Source organism: Trichomonas vaginalis, chromosome I (assembly GCF_026262505.1).
Source record: "Trichomonas vaginalis G3 chromosome I, whole genome shotgun sequence".
Taxonomy (NCBI): Eukaryota; Parabasalia; order Trichomonadida; family Trichomonadidae; genus Trichomonas; species Trichomonas vaginalis.
The window spans coordinates 18,412,430-18,436,824 of record NC_067203.1 but is presented as its reverse complement, the minus strand read 5'-3'; the positions used below and the strand labels follow the sequence as shown (position 1 = coordinate 18,436,824).

At 35.3% G+C, this 24,395-nt stretch overlaps 12 protein-coding genes and 7 pseudogenes across 19 annotated transcripts, besides 3 other annotated features; 10 read left to right on the top strand and 9 right to left on the bottom strand.

Annotated features, from left to right (window-relative positions):
• Window positions 1-15,818: part of a mobile genetic element that runs on past the window's edge.
• TVAGG3_1007500 lies at window positions 91-354 on the top strand (annotated as a pseudogene). The gene has a single exon. A coding segment is annotated over exon 1 (264 nt).
• On the bottom strand, window positions 404-1,105 carry TVAGG3_1007490 (HNH endonuclease family; the record flags this gene model as incomplete). Its single annotated transcript, XM_051254454.1, has 1 exon — window positions 404-1,105. The coding sequence occupies one exon, from the start codon at window positions 1,103-1,105 to the stop codon at window positions 404-406; it is 702 nt and encodes a 233-aa protein (XP_051080028.1).
• TVAGG3_1007480 (uncharacterized protein) lies at window positions 1,743-2,027 on the bottom strand (the record flags this gene model as incomplete). The annotated part of the gene is made up of 1 exon (XM_051254453.1): window positions 1,743-2,027. The coding sequence occupies one exon, from the start codon at window positions 2,025-2,027 to the stop codon at window positions 1,743-1,745; it is 285 nt and encodes a 94-aa protein (XP_051080027.1).
• TVAGG3_1007470 (uncharacterized protein) lies at window positions 2,055-2,429 on the bottom strand (the record flags this gene model as incomplete). Its single annotated transcript, XM_051254452.1, has 1 exon — window positions 2,055-2,429. The coding sequence occupies one exon, from the start codon at window positions 2,427-2,429 to the stop codon at window positions 2,055-2,057; it is 375 nt and encodes a 124-aa protein (XP_051080026.1).
• On the top strand, window positions 2,654-3,241 carry TVAGG3_1007460 (uncharacterized protein; the record flags this gene model as incomplete). Its single annotated transcript, XM_051254451.1, has 1 exon — window positions 2,654-3,241. One exon carries the CDS (start codon window positions 2,654-2,656, stop codon window positions 3,239-3,241), a length of 588 nt encoding a protein of 195 aa, XP_051080025.1.
• Window positions 3,270-3,470, bottom strand: TVAGG3_1007450 (uncharacterized protein; the record flags this gene model as incomplete). The annotated part of the gene is made up of 1 exon (XM_051254450.1): window positions 3,270-3,470. One exon carries the CDS (start codon window positions 3,468-3,470, stop codon window positions 3,270-3,272), a length of 201 nt encoding a protein of 66 aa, XP_051080024.1.
• On the top strand, window positions 3,936-4,529 carry TVAGG3_1007440 (organellar and viral DNA polymerase type B; the record flags this gene model as incomplete). Its single annotated transcript, XM_051254449.1, has 1 exon — window positions 3,936-4,529. A coding segment is annotated over one exon (594 nt), but the record flags the coding sequence as incomplete, so codon positions are not given.
• Window positions 5,097-5,972, bottom strand: TVAGG3_1007430 (protein of unknown function, DUF4106 family; the record flags this gene model as incomplete). Its single annotated transcript, XM_051254448.1, has 1 exon — window positions 5,097-5,972. One exon carries the CDS (start codon window positions 5,970-5,972, stop codon window positions 5,097-5,099), a length of 876 nt encoding a protein of 291 aa, XP_051080022.1.
• Window positions 6,192-6,468, top strand: TVAGG3_1007420 (annotated as a pseudogene). Its single transcript has one exon. A coding segment is annotated over exon 1 (277 nt).
• Window positions 7,516-8,170, bottom strand: TVAGG3_1007410 (uncharacterized protein; the record flags this gene model as incomplete). The annotated part of the gene is made up of 1 exon (XM_051254447.1): window positions 7,516-8,170. A coding segment is annotated over one exon (655 nt), but the record flags the coding sequence as incomplete, so codon positions are not given.
• On the bottom strand, window positions 8,200-9,005 carry TVAGG3_1007400 (annotated as a pseudogene). The gene has a single exon. A coding segment is annotated over exon 1 (806 nt).
• TVAGG3_1007390 lies at window positions 9,010-9,106 on the bottom strand (annotated as a pseudogene). Its single transcript has one exon. A coding segment is annotated over exon 1 (97 nt).
• On the bottom strand, window positions 9,920-11,523 carry TVAGG3_1007380 (annotated as a pseudogene). Its single transcript has one exon. A coding segment is annotated over exon 1 (1,604 nt).
• An 89-nt stretch (window positions 15,819-15,907) lies between the features above and the next one.
• Window positions 15,908-16,750, top strand: TVAGG3_1007360 (attachment subunit-related family; the record flags this gene model as incomplete). The annotated part of the gene is made up of 1 exon (XM_051254446.1): window positions 15,908-16,750. One exon carries the CDS (start codon window positions 15,908-15,910, stop codon window positions 16,748-16,750), a length of 843 nt encoding a protein of 280 aa, XP_051080020.1.
• A 125-nt stretch (window positions 16,751-16,875) lies between these two features.
• Window positions 16,876-17,320: a mobile genetic element.
• A 276-nt stretch (window positions 17,321-17,596) lies between these two features.
• Window positions 17,597-17,749, top strand: TVAGG3_1007340 (uncharacterized protein; the record flags this gene model as incomplete). Its single annotated transcript, XM_001293432.1, has 1 exon — window positions 17,597-17,749. One exon carries the CDS (start codon window positions 17,597-17,599, stop codon window positions 17,747-17,749), a length of 153 nt encoding a protein of 50 aa, XP_001293433.1.
• A 646-nt stretch (window positions 17,750-18,395) lies between these two features.
• TVAGG3_1007330 (uncharacterized protein) lies at window positions 18,396-18,626 on the top strand (the record flags this gene model as incomplete). Its single annotated transcript, XM_051254445.1, has 1 exon — window positions 18,396-18,626. One exon carries the CDS (start codon window positions 18,396-18,398, stop codon window positions 18,624-18,626), a length of 231 nt encoding a protein of 76 aa, XP_051080019.1.
• Window positions 18,627-18,991: 365 nt separating this feature from the next.
• TVAGG3_1007320 lies at window positions 18,992-19,641 on the top strand (annotated as a pseudogene). The gene has a single exon. A coding segment is annotated over exon 1 (650 nt).
• Window positions 19,642-21,148: 1,507 nt separating this feature from the next.
• On the top strand, window positions 21,149-21,969 carry TVAGG3_1007310 (organellar and viral DNA polymerase type B; the record flags this gene model as incomplete). Its single annotated transcript, XM_051254444.1, has 1 exon — window positions 21,149-21,969. A coding segment is annotated over one exon (821 nt), but the record flags the coding sequence as incomplete, so codon positions are not given.
• Window positions 21,149-24,395: part of a mobile genetic element that runs on past the window's edge.
• TVAGG3_1007300 lies at window positions 23,513-24,121 on the top strand (annotated as a pseudogene). Its single transcript has one exon. A coding segment is annotated over exon 1 (609 nt).

Sequence of the window (24,395 nt, the reverse complement as noted above, 5' to 3'; positions counted from 1 at the left end):
AAACTCATATATAACCTGTTTGTCTGTATTTTCGTCGACTATGGCACGAGACACGAACATTGACCAAACGTACAAAAAGTGTCATTTCGGATGGTCAAGCAGCCAATCGCATTCGAGCACTTCGAAGAAGCCTTACGTTCCAAGGAGAGGGTGTCTGGTGCAAGGGAGAGGTCATGAGACTCTACGAGCAGTACATCCTCAATGCCTGGGAGGACAAATCGTCCTTGGATTGGCAAATTCTACCAACTCCTCTGGGACGACCTCCTACGCAACTGGGATGACGAAAGAGTCCAATTCAAAGGTCGGGAACTAATTTTGCAAATTGACCTTAATTTCACATACTTATCCAAATAAACACCTAAATTTACTTGGGGTTTCCCCCTAAAATAAAATTTTTTTACTCTTAGAACCACTCGAGGTTCTCCTTACGGTTGTTGAGCTTGTCACCGTCAATGTGTCTGACCCTCGTCTTCTTGTCTGGATTTGGAACCCATTGAATTGCGACAAGCTTGCCCATGGAGATTGAACCGCGATTCCGAAGGTTAAGGTTCAAGTGTCCCAAGTTGTTGAGGACTGGGGTAAGAACCTTGCCTGTCTCCTTGTTGCGGATTTGGTATGGGTAGGGTTGGGAAATTTCGTAAGTGTCATCGGCAACAAGGGTTGCCCATGTAGCGGCTTCAGGAACTTCTTCTTCTTCCTCTTCTTCTTCGTGTTTCTCTTCTTCCTCTTCTTCCTCGACAATTCCTTCTTCAATTCTGTGTTCACGAAGTACGGTGTTGCATGTTCTGTCCTTTCCGAGTACCTTCCAGATGGCGTCTATCTCTTCGAAGAAACGGTAGATGAGTCTGGCAAGGTCTCGGTTCTCTCTCGCGTAAATGCGCAACGATTCTGAGAAATCGTTCAGGCATTTCTCATTGGAAGCTTGGTTCATGAGGACATCGGCTTTGAGATTGGTCATCTCTGTCATAAGACTACTTTGGAGAGTCTTAATGGTGTTTGTCAGATGAGCTTTCAATTGGGCAATTTGAATTTGAATTGGGCGCTTGTCTGGCAACCTTGAAAGGACATCTGCCATTGTGTTCGGCTTCGGTGCTTGTTCGGACATCGAAAAAATGAAGTGGTTTGAGAATGGCGGTTTTACTTCAAAAAGCTTGTTATGACAGTTATGTCATACAACAAGTTTAAAATAATATCTTGTTCTTCTTCTGAACGTTTGTTGTCTCTTCCGATAAAAGTTTCGAACATGAGAACCAAAAAACGTTTTTTGAGATTGCGGAAGAGTTCAGGCAAACGTTCATATTCTGGATATGTTGGGAGCAGTTCAAAACATCTGAGCTGACTTTCGGACAAAATTGGGACAATGTCAGAAAATTCATCTTTGGTCGGACTGCTTGAAGGTAAGTCCCTTACATGTAAGTAGCTCTGGTAAAGTCTTCTCATTTCTGCTAACTTCTGGAGTATAGCTTCGTATTTAAGAGTTTTAATTTTAATTGTCTTATTCCTCTTTGACATCTAAACGGTAACTATCCATGAGGTCAAGAGTAGCTTTGGTAGCTTTAAGTGGAGCTATCTGTTCCTTGACTTCTGCAATTTTGGTTGCAATTGTGGTTTGAGCTCCTTCAAGTTCGCCGTCTATGTCGTTCTCAACGCCTTCAACCATGGCTTGAAACTCTTCATCGGTCCATTGAGATTGGTGTGGGACGAATTTAACTTGCTTCATTCAAAAAATGAAAAAAATGTTTTTACTCAAAGCGTGCCATGTATATGGCTATAAGAAACTTACCAGAAGGCTTCTTCTTCACATGAGTCTTTGGCAACTTGAGTGTTGGTGTTGGTGTCGGGTCTGGAATTTCAATTCTCTCTCGAGCGCAACAACAGATGTCAGAATAACATTCCCCACTGTCCTTCTTGCCACCATAAATTGTGTATTGACCGAACTTGCATTTGCAGGAATACCGGTCAATACAAGGTTCACAGTTGAAATAGTTGTACACAAACCTGTTGAGTACGAGTGTGAGTAAAAACATAAAAAAAGTGAAGTTAAACGTTAAGGTTTACTGAACTGGCTGAATGTCGCCTTCACAGGTTATGTAGAACGGCTGTCCTGAGAAGTGTAAGAGAGACTGAATTGCCAATTTCATATGGGGTAGGGGGTTCTCCTTGTTTGGTATTTTTATCCAAGGACGTTTGTTTAGGAACTTAACAAGAGCTTCTCTTTTGGCGTCCTTTATGCCATCGTAGGCTGTCCCGTCTGGTATTTGAATTGGAATTCCAGTCGAAGTCTCGAGCTGAAGTGTAGACCTTCCAGAAATAGTGGTGAACTTGACCTTGGGCTTCATTACCCTGCGCAAGTACTGCTTAACAACTTCATTTATCTCTATAAGGTAAATTGCCTCGTCAAATCCTTCTGGTATTCCGAGTCCTTCCATCCGACAGGAAAATATTTTCCCGACAACTGGAAAAAATTTTCCCGACGACAGGAAGAACTCTTCCAGTTGTCCGTCCGTAAACCATTCAAATTTTCGAAAATTGAGAACTTTTGGTCGAACTTCAGAAAAAGTTTTTCCTTCCGACAGAAAAAGTTCTTCCTTCCGACAGAAAAAGTTCTTCCTTCCGACAGGAAAAGTTCTTCCTTCCGACAGGACACAAACGGATGACTGACGTTCCTCTTCCTGAATGCCTTCCAAAGCCAGAAGAACCGAAAGCTGCAGAACCACAACAGTCTCCTCAGCAACCTCAGTTCCAGCAAGTCCCTCCACCAAATTACTACCAATTTCCACCTCAAGGTTACTACCAATTTCCACTACAAGGCTTCCCGAACTACCCTCCTCCTCAGCCTATGCCTTACTTCCCCAACCCTTGGATGTTCCAGCAAGCTCCACCCCAATTCCAATCTCAATCCAAGAGAGACCAAGAGTTCGAGGAAGGTCTGAACCGTTTACGCAAAGAGTATGCCACAGCCCCTATGGAAGATGACAGGCTTTCAGTCTCTTCCCTAAAGTCGACCAATTCGACTCGTACCACAGATTCGGTTCGTGACCGTGAAGACTACCTCAAGCAGTCTGAGAGACTCTTCATCCTACAACCATTTACAGTTGGAGCTCTCAAGAACATGCGCAATTACGAAGGTCAGACACCAGCTGGAGACCGCAAAACAGACGTACTCGCAAGAGCAGTCCAACTGGTCAAGACAAAGACTGAGATAGTCGACTTCATTCTTGCAGCTTGCCCATACAAGTAAAAAAATAAACAATTACGAGTTAAACTTTTTATTCTTTCTTTTCTGAGTTGTTTAGAGCTGGTTTCTCTTGTAGGAACCTTTCGTACTCTTCCATGGTCATGTAATTGCGAATTTGGTACGCAATTCCAGGTTCGTTGTTTTTGAACCTTACGTATGTAACGCTTCCATCTTCCTCAGGGAAGTAAGCTGCTAACATCTGACCAAGTTTTCTCGGTGACTCGGAGCTCATTAAAAATGTCACTTTTTAAACGTTAAGTTTTTAGTCTTATTTTACCCTTTGTTTACCCTTTGTTTGTCAAGGTAGTATTGGAGTGCAATTTCTCCAAATTCTCTGTGTCGGAGTTCTTCAGCATTTTCCAAGGTGTACCTGGAGAACTCAAAGAAGTTGTCAAGAAGATACTGCCATGCTGCTCTTCTGAGTTCGTCGGTATTTTGGAAGTGTTGCACCTTCGAGTCTTCGGACATGAAAAAATAACACTTTTTCTATTAAACCGTTTTCTAACATGGTCTAAAACTCTCGAAAATCATGAAATTTACACCAAAAATAATGTTTATGTTAGAATGTTAGATCTAACATGTTTTCTAACACGTTTTCTAACATGGTCTAAAACTCTTGAATTTTCATGAATTTTCCCGAAATAAAAAATAAAGTTGGTTTTTTTTAAAAAATATTTTTTATTTTTATTGTAAGAACATGTTAGCAACAACAGCACCAAACTCGTTAGTCATGAACCCAACTTCAATGTTAGTAGAGATGAAAAGCTTCATTCCTTCTTCATATACTTTCGAAACAAAAATCCAGAAGATAAAGCAAGAACTTTTAACAAGTAATTTAGACTGTAGTGCGAAAGATGAAACAAATGAACAGTATCTTTATGAAATGCAGGATATTATTGACCATTTACCTAAACTTCCTGAAATCCAACAACAAAAGCTTACTATTCCAGAATTCGATGAAATAGAAGTCAAAGCAACTGACTCAGTAGAAATAAAGAAGTTCATACGAAAGGTAAACTATGAGTTTCTAGGATTTCATTGCAACCATAAGGTTATGGACAAAGATTGCGACATGGTATATAAGAACATCTCTGACCTTTACAAATCCGAAGAATTTAAGACCTACGACAACTTTGTTTCGTTAGTTGCAAAATGTGTTTGGGAAATAAGAGATAAAGATAGTAGGGGTAAGGTATGGAACGAACAAATAAAACCCGCTATGTTCGAGATGAAGAAAACCATTGACGCCTTAGTTGTTTTAGCAGGTAAGGTTTCAGAATATAACGCAAAAATGAACCCACAATGTTCTAAATGTAAAGCAGCAATGAGGAAATATAACTACTCCGTCAAAGAGATAGAACGTATGCGAAACGACTATGCAGATTTAAAGAAAGAAGCAGAGAAACCAGCAGAAGATAAAATGGACATGTTGACATTTCTAAACAAAAACTATCCAACAGCTGACGATTTCCTTCTATCTGACGTCAAGAAGAAGTATAAAGAAACTTTCGGTATCGTTAAAACTTTTGACATACTGACAGAAGAAATAGAAGCTACGAAATTGTTTAGAGTCATGAACCATCGCAACATATACCATGTAAAACGCTTGTAAATAGTTATGTTAGAAAACATGTTAGAAAACATGTTAGATCTAACATTCTAACATAAACATTATTTTTGCTGAATTCCGTATGAAATTTCATGAGTTTTGTATGTTTTAGACCATGTTAGAAAACATGTTAGAAAACATGTTAGATCTAACATTCTAACATAAACATTATTTTTATTGAATTCCGTATGAAAACAGTGAAGAACAGCGAGTAGTGAAAAAACCCTGGTCGCCAAAACATTTATATTTTTACGCTTGACTTTTTACAATTTGAACTTTGTTTGCGTAGATATGAATTCTGAAAGAAGTATGAGGGTCTTGTATGACTTTGTACTTCTCCCATAGTTCATGTCTGTCAAACTTACCTGCCATGGACTCTTTCATAAGTTCCATGAAATCGTCTTCGGACAATCCAGGGAAAAGTATGATATCAGTAAGTATTCTCTTTACATCCTTACTTAAACTCTTTGCTGTCTGTACACAAATGACAACTGAGATGTTAAAGTGTCTGAGCTTCTTAAGAATTCGACACATATCTTGTTCTCTGTTCTTTAACAAAGGATGAGAAGCAAAGTCATCTAAGATAAGAAGACATCTATGAGGGTACGTCTTCCAATCGTAAGATTGCAATTTCTTCGAAATGTATTCTATCTCTTTCTGTTTGTTTCTGAAGTGTTTCTTCTCTAATATTCTCTGCATTTCCTCATTTGGGTCTTTAAACTTAGAATTTATATACTCATTTATAGCATTATACTTCAAAACTCTTCTTTGGTACTTCTTTATCCAATCTAACAACTCAGTATCCTTTATACATACTAACTTAGACTTCTTTATAATATCTTTGAACGAATTGACGGTTTGGTCAAATTGACCAGAAGTACTACAAATGACAACTAACTCATAGAATGGGTTCTTCTCATCTAGTTCTTGTTGTTGTGCAGCCATTTTAAGATAAGTGAAAGTCTTACCCGACCCAGGTGGTGCGATTAGACCTGTTATACCATTCTGAGCAAATAAGAACTTGTCATGTATGGGTTTTATCTGAGCATTTTCTAACTTCCTCTTGTTCTTGTTTAAAACATTCTCAAATTTCTTGTCAATGTCAGCAAACTTTTTTTCTAACATATTTTTAGAAAAATTAAAATTTTTATCTTTTAGAAAATGTCTAGCGATTTCGCTATCTATATTCGAGACAAGCTTTTCGACAGCAAAACATCTGTCGACCATAAAATCTTACATAGTGTAAACAAGAAAGGTGAATTTGTTCTAAAGTTCTGTTTCTGGGAATATGACAAGAACCATAAAACATTACAAAGAGCAGTCTTAAAATTTGTCAATGACAGACTTGTTGACAGAGATGACGCCGATTGGAAAGATGAAGTCCAACAAAAGTTCTTAGAATGCAAAGAAGACACATGCGCTGTTCTTGAAGATGAAATAGAAAACAGAATAGAAGAGCTATTAAAGGACAAAGAACTTTTACATAAATATGGTTCTGAGAAATTTGACATAACTCCACCAGAAAGAAGAAGAAGAGAGAAAAGAAAGAAAAGAAAGAAAGAAAGTAGAAGAGAAGAAAGAACCTGAACCAGTTCCAGAGAAAAAGAAATTTGACATGTAAAAATAAAATTTTATTTTTAGAACATTTCTGGGTCAATGTCAATGTTCTCTTCCTCTTTAGGAGCAAACACTGGCTTAGACTCTAAAATCTTTTTACCCAATTTACCTTGAACTTCAACTATCTTAGACTCATAATATTCATAGTCGTCTGCTTTCTTTGGTTCATAAGGTATAACAAGTTTGTATGCTTTGCCTTCTTTAAGGTTTGAAACCTTCTGTCAAAATTTTCTTTGACTGCTAACAAACCTTCTATGTCTAAGTCTTCAAATTTCGCACCATTTTTAGTCACAATAGCAAACTTAACTGGTTCGATGTTCCAAACTTTGTCAAATGTAGACTTTTCAAAATGGTAGAAGTAAACATTCAAATATGCGAATGGGTCTAGTTCTTCTTTGACTTCTGTCATGTACTTGTTTACTGAGATAATTTCGTCATCTTTTCTATCGGATAAAAAAATATTTTTTTTAAAATTTACTCAGAAAAATTTTTCTTTGTATATACGCCGTTCTGAACATCTAAAAGACTTTTGACATTTGCCAAGAATGTTCGTTTAGAAGCTGCCATATAACCATATCTTGACAATATTGTTTATACGAATCGTACAATGACCTTTCATCTAAACACTCAAAGTCAGTTTCATCTATGAACAGTTCATATACACTCTTGTTTGCTTCTAACAATGTTTGTCTCTCTTCGGTATGTGGAATTTGTCTTGGATTGAACTTTGAAATATCTAATGTCATGAAATATGAGAACAAGTGGTTGTAAAAGTCAGATGTCAAAGTTTCTGCTAAGTCGTCAAAATATTCTGTATCTTGCATATGAGAATCTGACGTTCTGACAACTACATATCTTCTGTCAGAACTTTCTAACTTCATCGGAACAGCATTGTTTGAAACCATGAAATTTGCAACATTTTCACAAACTCTTTGGTCTTTATATTTTCTTTCAACAACTCCAACTTTGTCTGTTATAAGACTCTTCAAAGCATCTGAGTTCAAAACTTTTGTTGTATCTATACTTTGAAGTTCGTTACATACTATAAGTTTCATATTCTCTATTGAAGAGTTAAATTTACCGCAGATGTTTTCTAAGTTTGTCATATTCGGGTTCGAATAGCCCTCTAACAGTTTGCATAAGATATCTGTAAAGAAAGTGTTCTTACCTGTTCCTTGTTTTCCAATTATAATGAGAGCAGTTTCATTTTTAGCACTTGGATATTGTAAGATATTTGCAAACCAACATAAGATATACTCATAGACTCTTTCGTTTCCATTGCATATAATTTCTTTGACATGGTCTAACCAAGCTTCTATAATATTTTCTTTCCATTCTACTTGTTCGTATTTATATCCAGTGAAGATAGAATAGAAGTTTGGAGAAGGTGTATAGAACTTTATACCACGAACTGAAAAATCTTCTAACTTTGACAATAAGATATCCCAAGCATCTAACATCTTCATACCAACTTGTACGACTTTTATTTTCTTAAGTTTCTGTCTACATTCTTGTTCTGAAACTATTGTTGCTCTTGGTTTGTTAAAGACAACATCCCATTCTTTCATGACATAACATTCTGGGGCAGAGTCGACATAAATGACTAAACGTTTCAAATTCTCGACTGCTTTGTTATAGTCTCTAAATGGACACATATTTCTGAATGCTTGGAAGTCATAAAAATCTGAAACATCTATTCTGTACATTTTTATAAAAATAAAAAAAAATATTTTTTTTATTCTTGACTTTGTTGTTGCATTTGTTCCATTTGTTGCATTTGTTGTTCTTGAGCTATTTGTTGTTGAAGTTGTTCTTGTAATACAATACTTTCACCAGTTGCATCTTCCAATTCGAAACTTTCTGCCGTCATTGACAAATACATAGGACATAAAAGTTTTACAGGAACAAAGTTTGCGTCAACTAATGTCAACGTTATACTTGCCAAAGTGTTTGAGTTCACTAAGGTTGAAAATTCTGCATTCGAATGAACAATAGGCAAACCAGCAGAGAAAGTATTGTTTATACGCATAAGTATCTTTTGGTCATAGTAGTTTCTGTCGACATTCGAATAACACTTTGAACCTAAGTTTGAAACAATATATAAAATAGGTGTACTTAAAGTCAATGGAACAGACATTCCTTGTATGACACCTTTTCCTGTTATAGGAAACTGTTGGTAGTAAAAACCAGATATAAGTTTTGTATTATAGCTCATATCGTTTATAGTAAACTCAGTCGGACATCCAAACATAATGAAACCTGCTCTAGTTGCAGCACATGTTACATCCGTCCTTAAAGTATTAAATAAGTCAACAAAACCTGTTGGTGGTATATCTGAGTAAGTATCTTCAAAGGAGTATTTTTTACCATTCACAACAATAAAGTCTTCTGGTGTCAAAAGAGCAAAACAGGCTTTAGTCGTCATTGTGTTTAAGGTTAGTTTACAATATCGTCCTTGAGGACTTTGTAAGTTTGTTGTTATAGAATTATATGACTCAGGGTTTTTAGTCGTAATAGTATAAACCATATGTCTTCTGCCATTTACTTAGCAAATAAATTTTAATGAAATGTTGTGGTCGTCAAATATTTTTATGACGTCTGGGAAACTATATTTTAAGTTCAACGTTTCACCTCCTTTCATAACGTATATCTTGTCAATGACATTATATGAAACACCACAGCAACTAATGTCGGGTTCTATTTCTTTGATGTTTATATCGTCTGCCTCTGTCAAAAGTTTCAATAGTTCTTTCAAAATTCATGAGGTGCAATGACATATGAGTTCACTTTTACAGGGTTGTGTTCGACCAAGTTTAACATTATACCAAAGCTTGACAAATCTTCTCCTGAGTTTTAAGTTTGTCTTTAAGTTGTTGGTAGTCGTTTCGAATATCTGCAACAGAACTTAAGTCTCTGCTAACTTCAGGATATGTTGGTTGTTCTTTTACAGGAACTATTGTTATACCATCTTCGTCTTCGTATGGTTTCCCCACTTCAACATCTCTTTCTTTGACATTGACAACAACACTTTGACTGTTTGTTTGAGTTGGTGAATTTAACTTCACATCTGCCACCGCCATTAAACCTTTTGAAACACTTACGCTTCTATTTTTCGGAAATGACATTTTACTTAGAATAAAAAGATGGACGTATTCGAGTATCTCTTCGAATTGAAGCAAAACAAAGTTTACACACACAAACAATACAAATACATTGACAGAATAGTTCTTTACACAAACAATGGAAAATGTTATAGAATAGCAGTCTTTGCTGAACCAAAATATTTTCATAAAGCAAAGAAAGTTGGTATAACTGAATGGTGAAAGTTCTTGAAGCAGACAAAAATATAACAACAAAACTGACCGATATTTCTAAAGGTAAGTTTATAATACAATATTATATCAAAACTGGCGTACTGTCAATATTTGACGGAGAGAAGTCAGTTCAAGAACAACTTACTGACCTGCTGCCAAAATCTGCTCGATGGAAGCTGTCGTTATGCCAATCTGAGGAGCCCCAGCAGGTTTCATCGAACGAATCTTCAAAAGAGCATCTTCCGTGAAAAGTGCTATTGGTTTTGTAAACTTCTTTGCTTTCAATTCATCTGGACCGTCTCTGTCACCAGTATATTGTATTTGAACTGTACCAACAGTTGAAATACCACCCATAAAGTCTTCTGAGTCAGCAAATGGAATGCCAAGCCAAAAGTTTGAACGGTCTCCATTTGTATATTGAGTTTTTTGACCTCCTGTATGAGTCCATACTTTCACATATGGCATAATAGAACTTTGCATTTCAGGGTTAATGGTTGTTGTGAAGTTGTTGTTAAAGTTCATAGCATCTAATGTCAAGTTGTATGACCTCATATCCTCAACTGTAGAATATTCTTCTCTTGGATAATATTTGCCATCTATGTTTATATGATATTTAATACCAGGGTTGTAGAAACAAGAATAGTCATTTATAGTTCGTCTGAACAGTACAAACATAGTATCTGCATGTTTCATTGCAGTTGTTAAAGCAATATCTGTTCTTGCACCTGGGTCAGCACTTTGGTTTCCAACTTCACCTGCAAAGTCTTTGACAGATATTTGGTGTATAGGGAACATAAGTGGAACTGCAATATATTTGGCAGCTAAAGCATTTGAAATATCTGGGTCCAACATATAGACTGCAAGTCTGCTTTCTATTCTCTTGCATTCAAATTTTTCGCATGTGAACTTAACTGGGTCCCAAGCATTCCAGCAGCATTGAAATAATAGTTTACTTCAGTGTTGAGGTTTGAGAAACCAAAGTCTAAGTCAACTTTGTCTTTGCAAAAGTCGGCGAATGACGTTTTATTTGTCCCTACGTCTGTAAGAGTGAATGGGTCTTGTGTTGGTGCAATGACTAAGTTATTTTTGCTTGGAGTAAGTTCGATAGAAATTTTTCCTGCCCAGTTTGGCAAGTATCTTAAAAACCTGAAGATGAGGAAAGATGACAAAGGAACTCTAAGTTTCAGTTTTACTTTGGTTACTGCTGCTGCAGTTTGTCCAGAAAGGTTAACATAAACTCCTGGAACGTTAGGGTCAAGTCTTCTTATTTTCTCAATAGTTGCATACTGGTCTGTTTGTTCTCTAGCTTGTGGTTGTACTGAGTTTCTCAAAGCGAACCATTCATAGTTTGCCCATGTTACTGTTTGAACTAAGTCAGAGTTAGAATATATCTTATATCCCATGAAAACTTCTGGAGCATATTGGTATCCGACATAGAAAATTCCATTGCAACCTTTCTTGTCAGACAACTTGGCAGAAGGTTTTATTTCAATGTCTTGTTCCACGTATAAGAAAGAGTTGTCAATAGAAATAATATGAAACCTGTCGCAAGCAATATCTACTGTTGTTGAAGAACCTTCTCCAAACTCACCTACGTTTCCATAAGAAACAGCAGTTGTATATTCGTAAGTTCCAGGAACTATTTCTGACCTTCTAATGGCATTGTCGCATTCGTTATACCATTCGGAAACATTTCCATTCATAGCATCCAAAACTGTTGGCGTTATATTCTGAGCGGCGTACATTTCATATGAGTAAAAATATAGAATAGTTGGATTTATATGTCATAATAGAACCCACGTGGACCAAGCTTTACTTTCTTCCTGACTGAGTTTTTAACTCTTCTTTTTCCTTCATTGCCCTCTGCTTGAAGTTGTTGCATCTTTGCCTCATGTTCACCTAGTATGTTGTAAATTTCCCATGTCCTTTTTGCCTTTGGGCTCTGGTCGCCCATCTCAGGTAACCTATATCCTAGAAAGAGTTTGTCATAGTTTGTATTTGAGTCTTCGCGTATTGTTTGCATGACTCTTTCCTGAGTTTCCGGTTCAAGCTCTTCAAACAGTGCTGTCCATATGGAATATGCTCGTTTCCAAATATATGTTTTTGTAGCCATTCTGGTTTTCTTTCCATGTTACCAATATATCTTTTGTGAATGGGAAAGCTTTTACCCAATCTTTCAGTCTTGCGTCGTTTATTTCTGTAGTTGGTTTTATTTTGTCAAGGAACATGTTTTTCAATACTAACATTTCATTTGGTACTGTCCATTTGAGTTTTCTTAAATATTCATCCCTTCTCGTTCATTGTCTGCAAAGTAAGTTTTTATGACATTTTGTAAACTTTCGTTTGCAAGGTCATGTACAATAGGTTCTCTTCCTTCTCTTCCCTAACTTTCTTTCTAAACTCTTCACCAAATATACCATCTCTATGGTTCTGTGTAGTTCTTTGAGATAAATGTTCTAGAACGTCAGGTGTTATATTTCCATCAGCCATGTTCATTTCATACTGGTCAAAATATCTGCATGTTTCATATCTTTCAATGGCATTAAAGCCGCGCTGAAAATACCAGCTATATCTGGTTCACCATTCACTTCCATTGCGTCTACAACTTCTTGGAATTGTGGTTGTAAGTTTATGAACCACCTATCCGGATTAGCTTTATGACCCCATCTCATTGTAGTTCCATAGTCTGCAGAAACAAAAGTAGGTTTGTTTCCATATTGGTTAGGTTCTGAATGAACTTTAAACAATGTTTCATTTCTATATGTTTTCTTGAAATTTAACCTTTTATTTTCACCGAGTTCATCCAAAGATTGAACGTTAATGCTCGTAAGTAAAAAGGGTTGTTGTATTTGTGTACATTTTCTTTCAGTACTTCCATTCTATGCTGAATATTTTCATCTGGTGTTGGAGTCTTTTGTATGTCGGCAAACATTTTTCGATATTCTTCTACTATGTCAGCTGAATTTTTTTTAGACTCTTGGAAATATTCCATATTCTCCGCATACTCTTGTTGAGGGTCAAGATTTTTCGGCTGTTCCAAATCTTCATCTAGTTCTGTGAAGTTAGTTTCCAAAGGAGGGACTTGTTCGTTTCCTTCAGGCTCTTCTAGCTGTTGTTGCTGAACTATTTCTTCCATGTCTGGTTGTATCTGAACTTTCTTCCTGTGGAGTTTCTTGTACCTCATCTGCTGGCATTTCATATATTCCGAGACCGTTTTTAACAATTTCCCTATCTAAGTCATCCGCATTCATAAGCTTTTGTTCTTTCGTTCCGTCTCTATTTTTTACGCGTTTCATGAAGAAAGTTGAATTGTCATTTAGCTCTGACATCAAATATCTCGGAGTAAATTCATCCATGTCATTTGGATGATATGCTATTAAATCATATCCCTTAGCGAGCTTGTATTTTCCAGGTTTGAGATTATATCCGTTTGGTGCTGAGCCATAAAGCTAAATAGGTTCGGGTCAGTATTTCCTTCCTTGAACTTTCTAATAGCTTCTTTATATCTGTCACTAAAGTCAACAGTATCTGGGAACCACATCTTCTTTAAGCATTTTTAAGAATTCTTGGTTTCCTTGTTCTCTACTTCTTTTATGTCCTTGCTCTGTTTGTGGTTGTTGTTGTGCAGTGTTTTGAACTGTTGGTTGTGGTGCAGTGTTTTGAACTGTTGGTTGTGTGCAGTGTTTTGAACTGTTGGTTGTGGTGCGTGTTTTGAACTGTTGGTTGTTGTGTTGGTTTTGGTGCATGCCTGTGTCTGTGTCCATGTGACGATGTAAATGTTTTAGGTAGTCCTGGTGCAGGTGCTTCTCTTGGAGGGTTTGGTGGTATATAAGTTCCACCAGCTGGCACATATGTTCCATCTGCAGCATAATGTCCTACCTGACTTTTCGTTTTTAAGAAAGCATTTACTAGGTCTGTTTTGGTCTGTTGTAACTCTTTTTCTTGACTTTCCACAACAGTTGCTCTAACGGCGTCATAGGCACTTTGAACTGCCTGTCTCGTTGCTGCATCTGTTATTTTCGTCATATTTTGTGCTACTTCTCTTAACTCTTGTCGAAACCTTCAGACTTCAGTTTCTTTCCAGATGAGAAGTCGTTCACTAGTTTCACCTTACTATGAAGAGCTTCGAAGGCGTTCTTAAAGTCAGCATTCATTAAAGCTTCATTTGAACTGTCTTCATCCGCTTGTATTTTTGTCCTTATTGACCCTATAAGTTGGGCTGCTTTAGCGTTGGCTTGGGCATCTAACCAGTCATTATTAGCTTTTATATATTCTGCGCTTTTCATTGCCTTTTGCATGGCTGCGTCGTTATTTTTACTTTCTTGTGCTAAGTTTTCATACTGTACGGTTTGGTTTTGCAACTGTAAAAGTTTTTCTGCCTTTACATTTGCTTCAACTTCTTTTTTATACTCATCGCTATCCATATATGTCTTCAGGGCTTTTTGTTTTATTTCTTCATCTTTCAGTACTTTATATTGAGTAGTATGGTTTTTCAAATTTATAACATCTTGTTCCATTTTTGCTACTTCTGCTGCTTTTTCTGACACTTTTTTCGCATATTCCTCTGTACTTAGTTCTTTCAGTTGTTCTTCTTTCTTCTTTTTCTCTACGTTTAACTCATTGAGTTTCTTTGTGTGTCTGTCATATTCTAGTTTCTTTTCGTTTTCACTTATTTGTTTCTGTATGTCTATGTTTGACTTTTTGACATCTGTTATTTGATTTTTGAGTGAACTCAAATTCATTTGACTTTGAGGGTTATAAGCTGTTCCGTCTGCAGCTCCACCATAGCCTGCCATTTTCGCTAAAAGTGCCGCTCTTAAACCTCCACTCTGTGCACCAATAACTCGGTTTAAAAGCATAGGGTTGCTTGACATTTGTTGCAACATAGTGGGGTCATTCATATTTGTTGTTGCAACTGTTGTTGTGGTGTCAGTTTTACTATTGGATGTTTCAATGCTCCTTCCTCTTACGTATATTCTTACGTAGCTTACGTGGCATTTTAAGTGAAGTTAAAAAGCGGTTTTTGACAGATGTTTATATGACACTTTTTGTTCAGCACAAAAAACTACTCGGTCAAAGTGTTGTCAGTTTTGTAAAATAACCGTCCTATCTCATTCTATAAGGGAAAAGGCTTCTCAAAGTATACTTCCTTGGAACGCCTGTAACTTTTCCTGTAGCGACGATAGACCCTTACTTGTCCGGACAAAGTTATACTATTTTGAGTGCTCTACAAAAAAGTCAACGGCGACGACTCTCAAAAACCGTTGTGTAAAAAGTTTTACCGTTGGACAAAAAAGTATATATAGAAAACAAAAAACGTTTATAGTTCATTCAATATTTGAGATGGAACGGTTTGCCAACGGTAACTATTAAATAAAATAAAAAAATAGAGGGGGTCTCCGTTGGTAAAAACCGTTTATTTTAAACTTTTCTATGAGTAGTCCGAAAAAAACAGTTTATTTTTCATAATGGAAGGAAGAAAAAGTGTCGCAAACAATTCGTCGACTACCTCTGCAGTTAAAGTTCCTACAACTTATGTCTCACCATTCTCAAAACCCTTACACCTCCTATAATACCAAAGCAACTTCCTCATACAATTGCAAACAATTCGTCGACTACCTCTGCAGTTAAAGTTCCTACAACTTATGTCTCACCATTCTCAAAACCCTTACAACCTCCTATAATACCAAAGCAACTTCCTCATACAATTGCAAACAATTCGTCGACTACCTCTGCAGTTAAAGTTCCTACAACTTATGTCTCACCATTCTCAAAACCCTTACACCTCCTATAATACCAAAGCAACTTCCTCATACAATTGCAAACAAATTGTCCAACAATTTGAGTTCTTCTTCTCAAAACACAACAGATACAGTTGTCCAAACAGCACCAGAACAAGTTTCACATAGTTCTACAATTGCAAACAAATTGTCCAACAATTTGAGTTCTTCTTCTCAAAACACAACAGATACAGTTGTCCAAACAGCACCAGAACAAGTTTCACATAGTTCTACAATTCAAGACAAATTGTCCAACAATTTGAGTTCTTCTTCTTCTCAAAACACAACAGAAACATCTGAAACAGATTTACAACCAGCACCAGAACAAGTTTCACATAGTTCTACAAGTATGTTAACAAGAGCACAATTTCAAGATTTAATTTCTCTTGAACAATATTCGAGTAACGAAACACAAAGCGACGACTGTAACCTCTCGCTACCCGAATCCATTCAAAGAAAATACGCCATGAAAAGACTGAAATTGTTGTATAAACTTCTTAACAATTGGGGAGTCGAAGACAACTCAGATTATAGTGAAATGTTTAACAAAGTCATAGAATCTGTTAAACCAATTGAAAACGACATAAAAAATCCCGGTGTTCTTGTAGACCTTTTCGCCTCAAAATTACCAGTTACAACCAATCTAATAGCAACACAAGCTATAGAGCAATTTATTTTATGTTTTCCCAAGCAATATAGACAACACCTGAGGGAAACAAGAATAGGAAAATTTCAATTGGTGTATCCTACAACATACAACTATTACGAAGAAGCAAATGAATATGGAGAACTCTCATTCCATTTCACACTTTCAGTTCCTGAGGGAGAAGAAAAAGCAATCTATCATGTACAATCTCTTGCAGGATGTGAAGGAAAACCTCACATCATAACTACTGTTGCAATTGACAAACCTGCAAGAGTCGAAGACGATGTTTTGTTCGCGTCCATTGCTGGTTTTGGCATGGGAGAACCAATTCCAATTTCCCATTTCACAGAATACTCAGCACAACATTTTCAAAATGTAGAATTCGTGTTCTACGACCATCAAAAGTTCCTGCTAACAAAACCAAAGAAACAATTTGTCTCAATATTTGTTGCTGGTCATGTGGCTGACAAAGAGCCATCAGATACTGACTATGAAGAAGAGGAGGAGGAAGAAGAAAACGATAGCGATGTCGTTCTTATCGAATAAAAACTTTAATTTCTTACTATATAATTTTTTAGTTCTCCTCTAGGTTTTTTAGGGGCTAGAAGGCACGAAGTGCCTGGAAGCCCCACTTCCTTTTTTTTTTTTTTTTTTTTTTTTTTTTTTTTTTTTTCGCGAGCCTCGATTGACAGATTATAAAACAAAATTGAAAAGAGAAGTTCAATCACGTTTATACCAAGTATTAAATTTTGTTCAGAATCAAGAAGCCAATTTGAATCCATTAAGATTTTTATTGGAAAATGCTGAAGAAAAACTTTCTCAAATAAATGAGAAGATACAAAATTCAATTACATATTTAAGATCGTTTGAAATTCCAAATGAATTGTTAGATACGTATATGTTAGAAATTAATGAATTTTGTTATAATTCTCCAGATTATATTTTAGAACATTTCGAAGAATTTTTAGAGGATTTCAAAGAAAAGAATAATTTAATAGACTAAAAAATTTATTATTTTTATTTATTGTGAATTTTAAATTGTCACTTTTTAAGTGTTACTCCCTATTGAAAGTGTCACTTTTTGGGTGTCACTTTTTCGGAAATTCTTATATACTCCTGTACAGAAAGGTTGGGATGTAGCACGAGATGCAACAAATCTTATTCCAAATCCTGAAACAAGAGGAAAAGTTCAAGGATGGATGGACAATGTAGGAAGACAAGCAGGAAACTATTATAACAAAGCAAATGACTACTATAACCAAGCAGGACACTATATGGACCAAGGTGAAAGATTCTTTAACAGAGGATATAACCATGCACAACAATGGGTAAACAATAACCAACCTCAACCGCCTCAAACGTGGGGAATGTAAAGTTTTTTATTGAGATGAAATGAACAATACAGCATTGAGACAAATGGGTTCAAGATGGATTTGTCGACTTCCAGCAGTTACACAACGTGTTTGTCAAGTTCTTCCTATACCTCAGGAAGTTTTAGACCGACTTAAAAAACAACAACAACCAGTTGAAAACAAACCAAACTAAAATTTTTTACTGAGATGAAATGACCGAAGAAGTTGAAACAGTAGATTTGACACCACAAACAAAAAGTTCAGAACCATTGTCAAAACCTGTCAAAGAACTTACAGATGAAGAGAAAAATTCAATAATAGAAAGTGCCAGGTCTGGAAATACAAACCCTAACTACAAAGTCACTTTTCATAAAAATGGAACGGCAAGTATCTCAAAAAAGAAACAGACTCTCACAAATAAAATATTGAAGTCTGAAGGAGCTAAAGAGACAACAGATGGAAAAGTTTACTTCACTGACCAACAGTTCATTATAGAACATCTCATTGACTTAGAGTCGAAATATTCTAAACTTTACAACAAACACAAAAAGTTGAAAGGAAAACAAAAACAAATGGCATATGATATTTATGAAGATGTTGACGACACAACTGTTCCTGCAAGTGAAGTAAAGTCAGAGAAACCGAAAAGTGACGAAAAACCGATAGAAGAAGAAAAACCAAAACTGAAGATAAACCAAAACCAAAGTTTAGTTTGGAAACTAAACCAAGTCAACCTTCATTAGCTGGTATGGGTTGGCGTCAAAGACTTATGGCAGCAGGCGGTTATGTAAAGTAAAGAAAAAATATTTTTTTATTTTTATAAAAATGCCCCATATAGAATGGATAGAAAATCTGCTAGAATAAAAGCAGAGTTACAAAGATATGGTTGGAGAGTTTCGAAGAAGTTTAAATATAGGAAGGGAAGACCCATAAAAGTCTATGACAAACTGGCTGGTCTGACCTACGAAATGGATTTGGAAACAGCACGTGCAAATTATCCAAACAGACTAGAGAGGTTAGAAGAAGAACGTCTTATGGACATGCCTTTCGATGTGTTAAACATTGCATGAAATAAAAAATTTATTTTTAAAAAAGTGACATTTTTTAAATTTTATTTGAAATGTACGCTGAGTTTGTTGGAGAAGACCGTTGGGAAACTTGTTTGTTAGATGAGAAATATGAAATGGCATACCATTTTAAAACAATATATTTTTACATATATTAAATGCTTCAGGTTGAAAAACAAAGAACAAAAGTAGCAGATACAAAACCGTTAGACTATATCTTTACAAATGCTGGTAGGACTATTTCAGATGAAGAAATTTCATCCCGAGCATACAGGTTTGACTATCCAATTCGTTGGCTTCAAAGTCCTTCAGATGCAAAGGCAATAGGATTTAGAAGAGTTTTGTTTTCAAATAGAACTAACGCATTTATGTTCGCAGTATATTTCATGGGCAGTATAAAGGTCATGATGGTCTAATAGACAAATTTGACGAAATGAGAATCTTTACAGTTCGTTCAGACGAAAGTCTTGAGAAAACTCTAAATGACTTTCAAACTCAAATGAACAAATATTATTGGGAATTTCAAGAAAAATACGACTCTTTACTAAATGGAACATACTATCTGAAACTAGAATATGACAAGATGAACTCCACCGTTTCATTTCAAAAGATTGAAATTAACCCTCCAAGAGATACAGAGTTTTTATTTTGGAAAGTAGACAAACGTTCTTGGGCACAATTTCTTCGGTTACTAAACCAAAACGAACCATTACCACCAGATGGTCCATTTCAATTTATACTTCCACCAGCAGATTTGACAGTTTATAGAAACGTGTTTGACCCTCAAAATGTTATGTGTCATGCAAGTTTCAGTTCAAGCAACAATAGTTTTCTATGTATTGGTAAGGACTTTTATGACTTTGCTTCTAAATTCTACGAACCACCTAGTAACAGTTTCTCTGACTTTCAAGTTTGGTTCACAACAAATGGTGTGCAACATATTATTCCATTGTACTATGACTTTTATCTCGAATTGTCTTTCATATATAACTACGGAAAAGTGCTGAAAAAGTATTGAAAAATAATGTTTATGTTAGCATGTTAGATCTAACACGTTTTCTACCCTCTTGAATTTGTCATGACTTCATCGTACATGCTTTGTCAAACATGAACGTAAATGTTTTGTCAAGACTTCTTCGTAAATGTTTTGTCAAGACTTCATCGTACATGTTTTGTCAAGACTTCATCGTAAATGTTTTGTCAAGACTTCTTCGTAAATGTTTTGTCAAGACTTCTTCGTAATGAGTGTAAAGGACCCAAAAATATAATTTAGGGTAGAAGGTTAGATCTAACCTCTTTTCTACCCTCATTTCACCTCATGAATTTGTCATGAATTTCCTTAAGATAGAAAAAATAAAGTTAGTTTTATTTTTTTATTTTGTATAAAAGATATGATTTCAGGGATTTTTTTGACGAAGTGTCAATGTTCACTTCGTCAAAAAATAACAGTTATCTAATGAAAAAGTGTCATTTTATTTTTTTATTTTGTATGTAAGATATGATTTCAGGGATTTTTTTGACGAAGTGTCAATGTTCACTTCGTCAAAAAATAACAGTTATCTAATGAAAAAGTGTCATTTTATTTTTTTATTTTGTATGTAAGATATGATTTCAGGGATTTTTTTGACGAAGTGTCAATGTTCACTTCGTCAAAAAATAATAACAGTTATCTAATGAAAAAGTGTCATTTTATTTTTTTATTTTGTATGTAAGATATGATTTCAGGGATTTTTTTGACGAAGTGTCAATGTTCACTTCGTCAAAAAATAACAGTTATCTAATGAAAAAGTGTCAAGACTTCTTCGTACATGCTTTGTCAAGACTTCTTCGTAAATGTTTTGTCATGACTTCTTCGTAAATGTTTTGTCATGACTTCTTCGTACATGCTTTGTCAAACATGAACGTAAATGTTTTGTCAAGACTTCTTCATCGTAATGAGCGTAAATGTTTTGTGAAGAATATAGCAACCGTCGGAATACAGACGGTTGGTTTTTATACAAAATTCATGCAGGAAATTCTTGAGTTTTGGTTGAAAGAATACGGTGGAGCCAAAAGTGGCTCGACCTCAAAACAAGCATTTTATGAGCTTACTAAGGGTGTTATGAATGAATTCAAAGGTATTTACATACATCCTGACCTCGTTCATTTTGTTCCCGGACCAAAAATATAATTTAGGGTAGAAGGTTAGATCTAACCTCTTTTCTACCCTCTTGAATTTGTCATGATTTCATCGTACATGTTTTGTCATGACTTCTTCGTAAATGTTTTGTCAAGACTTCTTCGTAAATGTTTTGTCATGACTTCTTCGTAAATGTTTTCGTTATGCCACTTTGTGCCGTCAGTCAGTCAGTCAGTCAGTCAGTTTAGGAAATTTACACCAAAATATAATTTAGGGTAGAAGGTTAGATCTACCCTCCTTTCTACCCTCTTTTCTAACCTCTTGAATTTTCATGAATTTTCCCGAAATAAAAAATAAAGTTAGTTTTATTTTTTTTTATTTTTTTATTTTGTATGTAAGAACAGAAATGTCAACAATCGGCACAACAACAATACAAACAACTACAGCACCAAACTCGTTAGTTATGAATCCTACGTCAATGTTAGTAGAGATGAAAAGCTTCATTCCTTCTTCATATACTTTCGAAACAAAAATCCAGAAGATAAAGCAGGAACTTTTAACAAGTACTTTGGACTGTAGTGCGAAAGATGAAACAAATGAACAGTATCTTTATGAAATGGAGGACATTATTGACCATTTACCCAAATTGCCTGAAATTCAGCAGCAAAAGCTCACTATTCCTGAATTCGATGAAATAGAAGTCAAAGCAACTGACTCAGTAGAAATAAAGAAGTTCATACGAAAGGTAAACTATGAGTTTCTAGGATTTCATTGCAACCATAAAGTTATGGACAAAGATTGCGACATGGTATATAAGAATGTTTCTGACCTTTACAAATCTGAAGAATTTAAGACCTACGACAACTTTGTTTCGTTAGTTGCTGAATGTGTATGGCAGATAAGAGATAAAGATAGAAGATGTAAAATATGGAACAAACAAATAAGACCCGCTATGTTTGAGATGAAGAGAGCAATTGACGCTTTAGTTGTTTTAGCAGGTAAGGTTTCAGAATATAACGCAAAAATGAACCCGCAATGTTCTAAATGTAAGGCAGCAATTAGGAAATATAACTACTCCGTCAAAGAGATAGAACGTATGAGAAACGACTATGCAGACTTAAAGAAAGAAGCAGAGAAACCAGCAGAAGATAAAATGGACATGTTAGCATTTCTGAACAAAAACTATCCAACAGCAGAAGATTTCCTTCTATCTGACGTCAAGAAGAAGTATAAAGAAACTTTTGGTATCGTTAAAACATTCGATGTACTAAAAGAAGAAATAGAAGCTACGAAACTGTTTAGAGTCTCACGAATTCATAACGTTTACCATGTAAAACGCTTATAAAATAACAGGTGAGAAAAGAGGGTAGAAGACAGGTTAGATCTAACCTTCTACCCTAAATTATATTTTTGCTGAATTCAGCAACAAAATTCTGAGTAAAATAATTTTTAGACCATGTGTCAAACCGTTGAGTTTTCACAAAATTCCAAAAATAACGTTTACCATGTAAAACGCTTATAAAATAACTGGGGTAGAAAAGAGGGTAGAAAGGAGGGTAGATCTAACCTTCTACCCTAAACATTATTTTTGTCTGATTTACGCTCATTACGATGAAGAAGTCTTGACAAAACATGTACGAAGAAGTCTTGACAAAACATGTACGAAGAAGTCTTGACAAAACATTTACGTTCATGTTTGACAAAACATTTACGAAGAAGTCTTGAGAAAACATATACGTTCATGTTTGACAAAGCATGTACGAAGAAGTCTTGACAAAACATGTACGAAGAAGTCTTGACAAAACATGTACGAAGAAGTCTTGACAAAACATTTACGAAGAAGTCTTGACAAAACATTCATGAAAATTCATGAAAATTCAAGAGGGTAGAAAAGAGGTTAGATCTAACCTTCTACCCTAAACATTATTTTTGTCTGATTTACGCTCATTACGATGAAGAAGTCTTGACAAATTCAAGAGGGTGAAAACAGGTGAAAAAACAGGTGAGATCGCACCTCTTCACCTAAAATATATTTTTGCTGAAAAAAATGACCAAATTTCATTATATAACTGTTATTTTTTGACGAAGTGAACTTTGACACTTCGTCAAAAAAATCCCTGAAATCATATCTTTTATACAAAATAAATGAAGAATACGAGTACATACAGTTTAACAAACAACTCCGTCTCATTCGTTCGGTCAAAGACGATATGTACCAAATGCAAAGTATTTTGACAGCATGTTTTGCTCCAGATACTAAACACGCAGACGACTGGTTCAAAAACCAAAGCACACAAGAACTTTTGAGTGAAATTTCTCTAGACCGACTTTTTTCGGTCTAGCATAAAACTCATGAAAATCGTAAAAAATTGCGAGTAGGGAAAAAAACCTGGTCGCCTAAAACTCATGAAAATCGTAAAAAAAATGACCAAATTTCATTATATAACTGTTATTTTTGACGAAGTGAACTTTGACACTTCGTCAAAAAAATCCCTGAAATCATATCTTTTATACAAGATAGAAAATCTTACTCGCCTAAAACTCATGAAAATCGTGAAAAATTGCGACCCAGACTTTTTTCGGTCTAGCATAAAACTCATGAAAATCGTGAAAAAATGACCAAATTTCATTATATAACTGTTATTTTTTTACGAAGAGAACTTTTGCACTTCGTAAAAAAATCCCTGAAATCATATCTTTTATACAAGATAGAAAAAATAAAGTTAGTTTTTTGTAAAATATTTTTTTTATTTTGTATGTAAGAACATATATGACAAACACTGAGTTTGAAACAGTTAAAAAGATAGACAATGACACCAAATTGGTTAGAATAGGTGATTTAAACGTAAGATACTCAAAGAAATACAACAAATATTCTTTGTCAGACATTATATCTCCATCTGGAAAGAAAACACACCATTGGGTTGGAATTGCTTCAACTCAGAAAATTTTGACAAGAAATCCTGAGCTTATAATATCGGTAAGATTCTATGGAACTACAGCATATCTCATCGACAAAGTCTTATACAATAGTTTTGTTATGGTTAGACCCAGTTGTTGGATATAACTTCATAACATATGGTTCATTCGATACGGAACGTTGCAGTGAAGGCTTACTTTACATCGTTCAGAAACCGAAGGACTTCAATACAAAGAGATATAAGATAGGAAGAACATATAATATAACTCAAAATATGACAGTACAGTCAATAGAGTCAAGGTTGTGTTCGTTAACGATATGAGAGCTGCTGAAACAGAACTACTCGAAAAGTTTGAGAAAATATATGGTGCTCCCACGAAAGGTAAAGAAACGTTTGAAGTAGATGAGATAGATAAAGCTATAAAATTATTTGACGAAGTTGCTGAAAAATACATGTAAAAATAACGTTTACCATGTAAAACGCTTGTGAAAAAACAGGTGAAAAAAGAGGTTAGATCTAACCTTCTACCCTAAAATATATTTTTGCTGAATTCAGCACAAAAATCTGAGTAAAATGGCATAAGATTGCTTCCCTCGGAAAACTGAGAGAAGAGATTCCGTATGAAAACAGTGAAGAACAGCGAGTACGTTAAAAAACGTAGTCGCCAAAACTCTATGAAAACAGTGAATTTCCTTAAGATAGAAAAAATAACGCTAATTTTTTATAAAATAT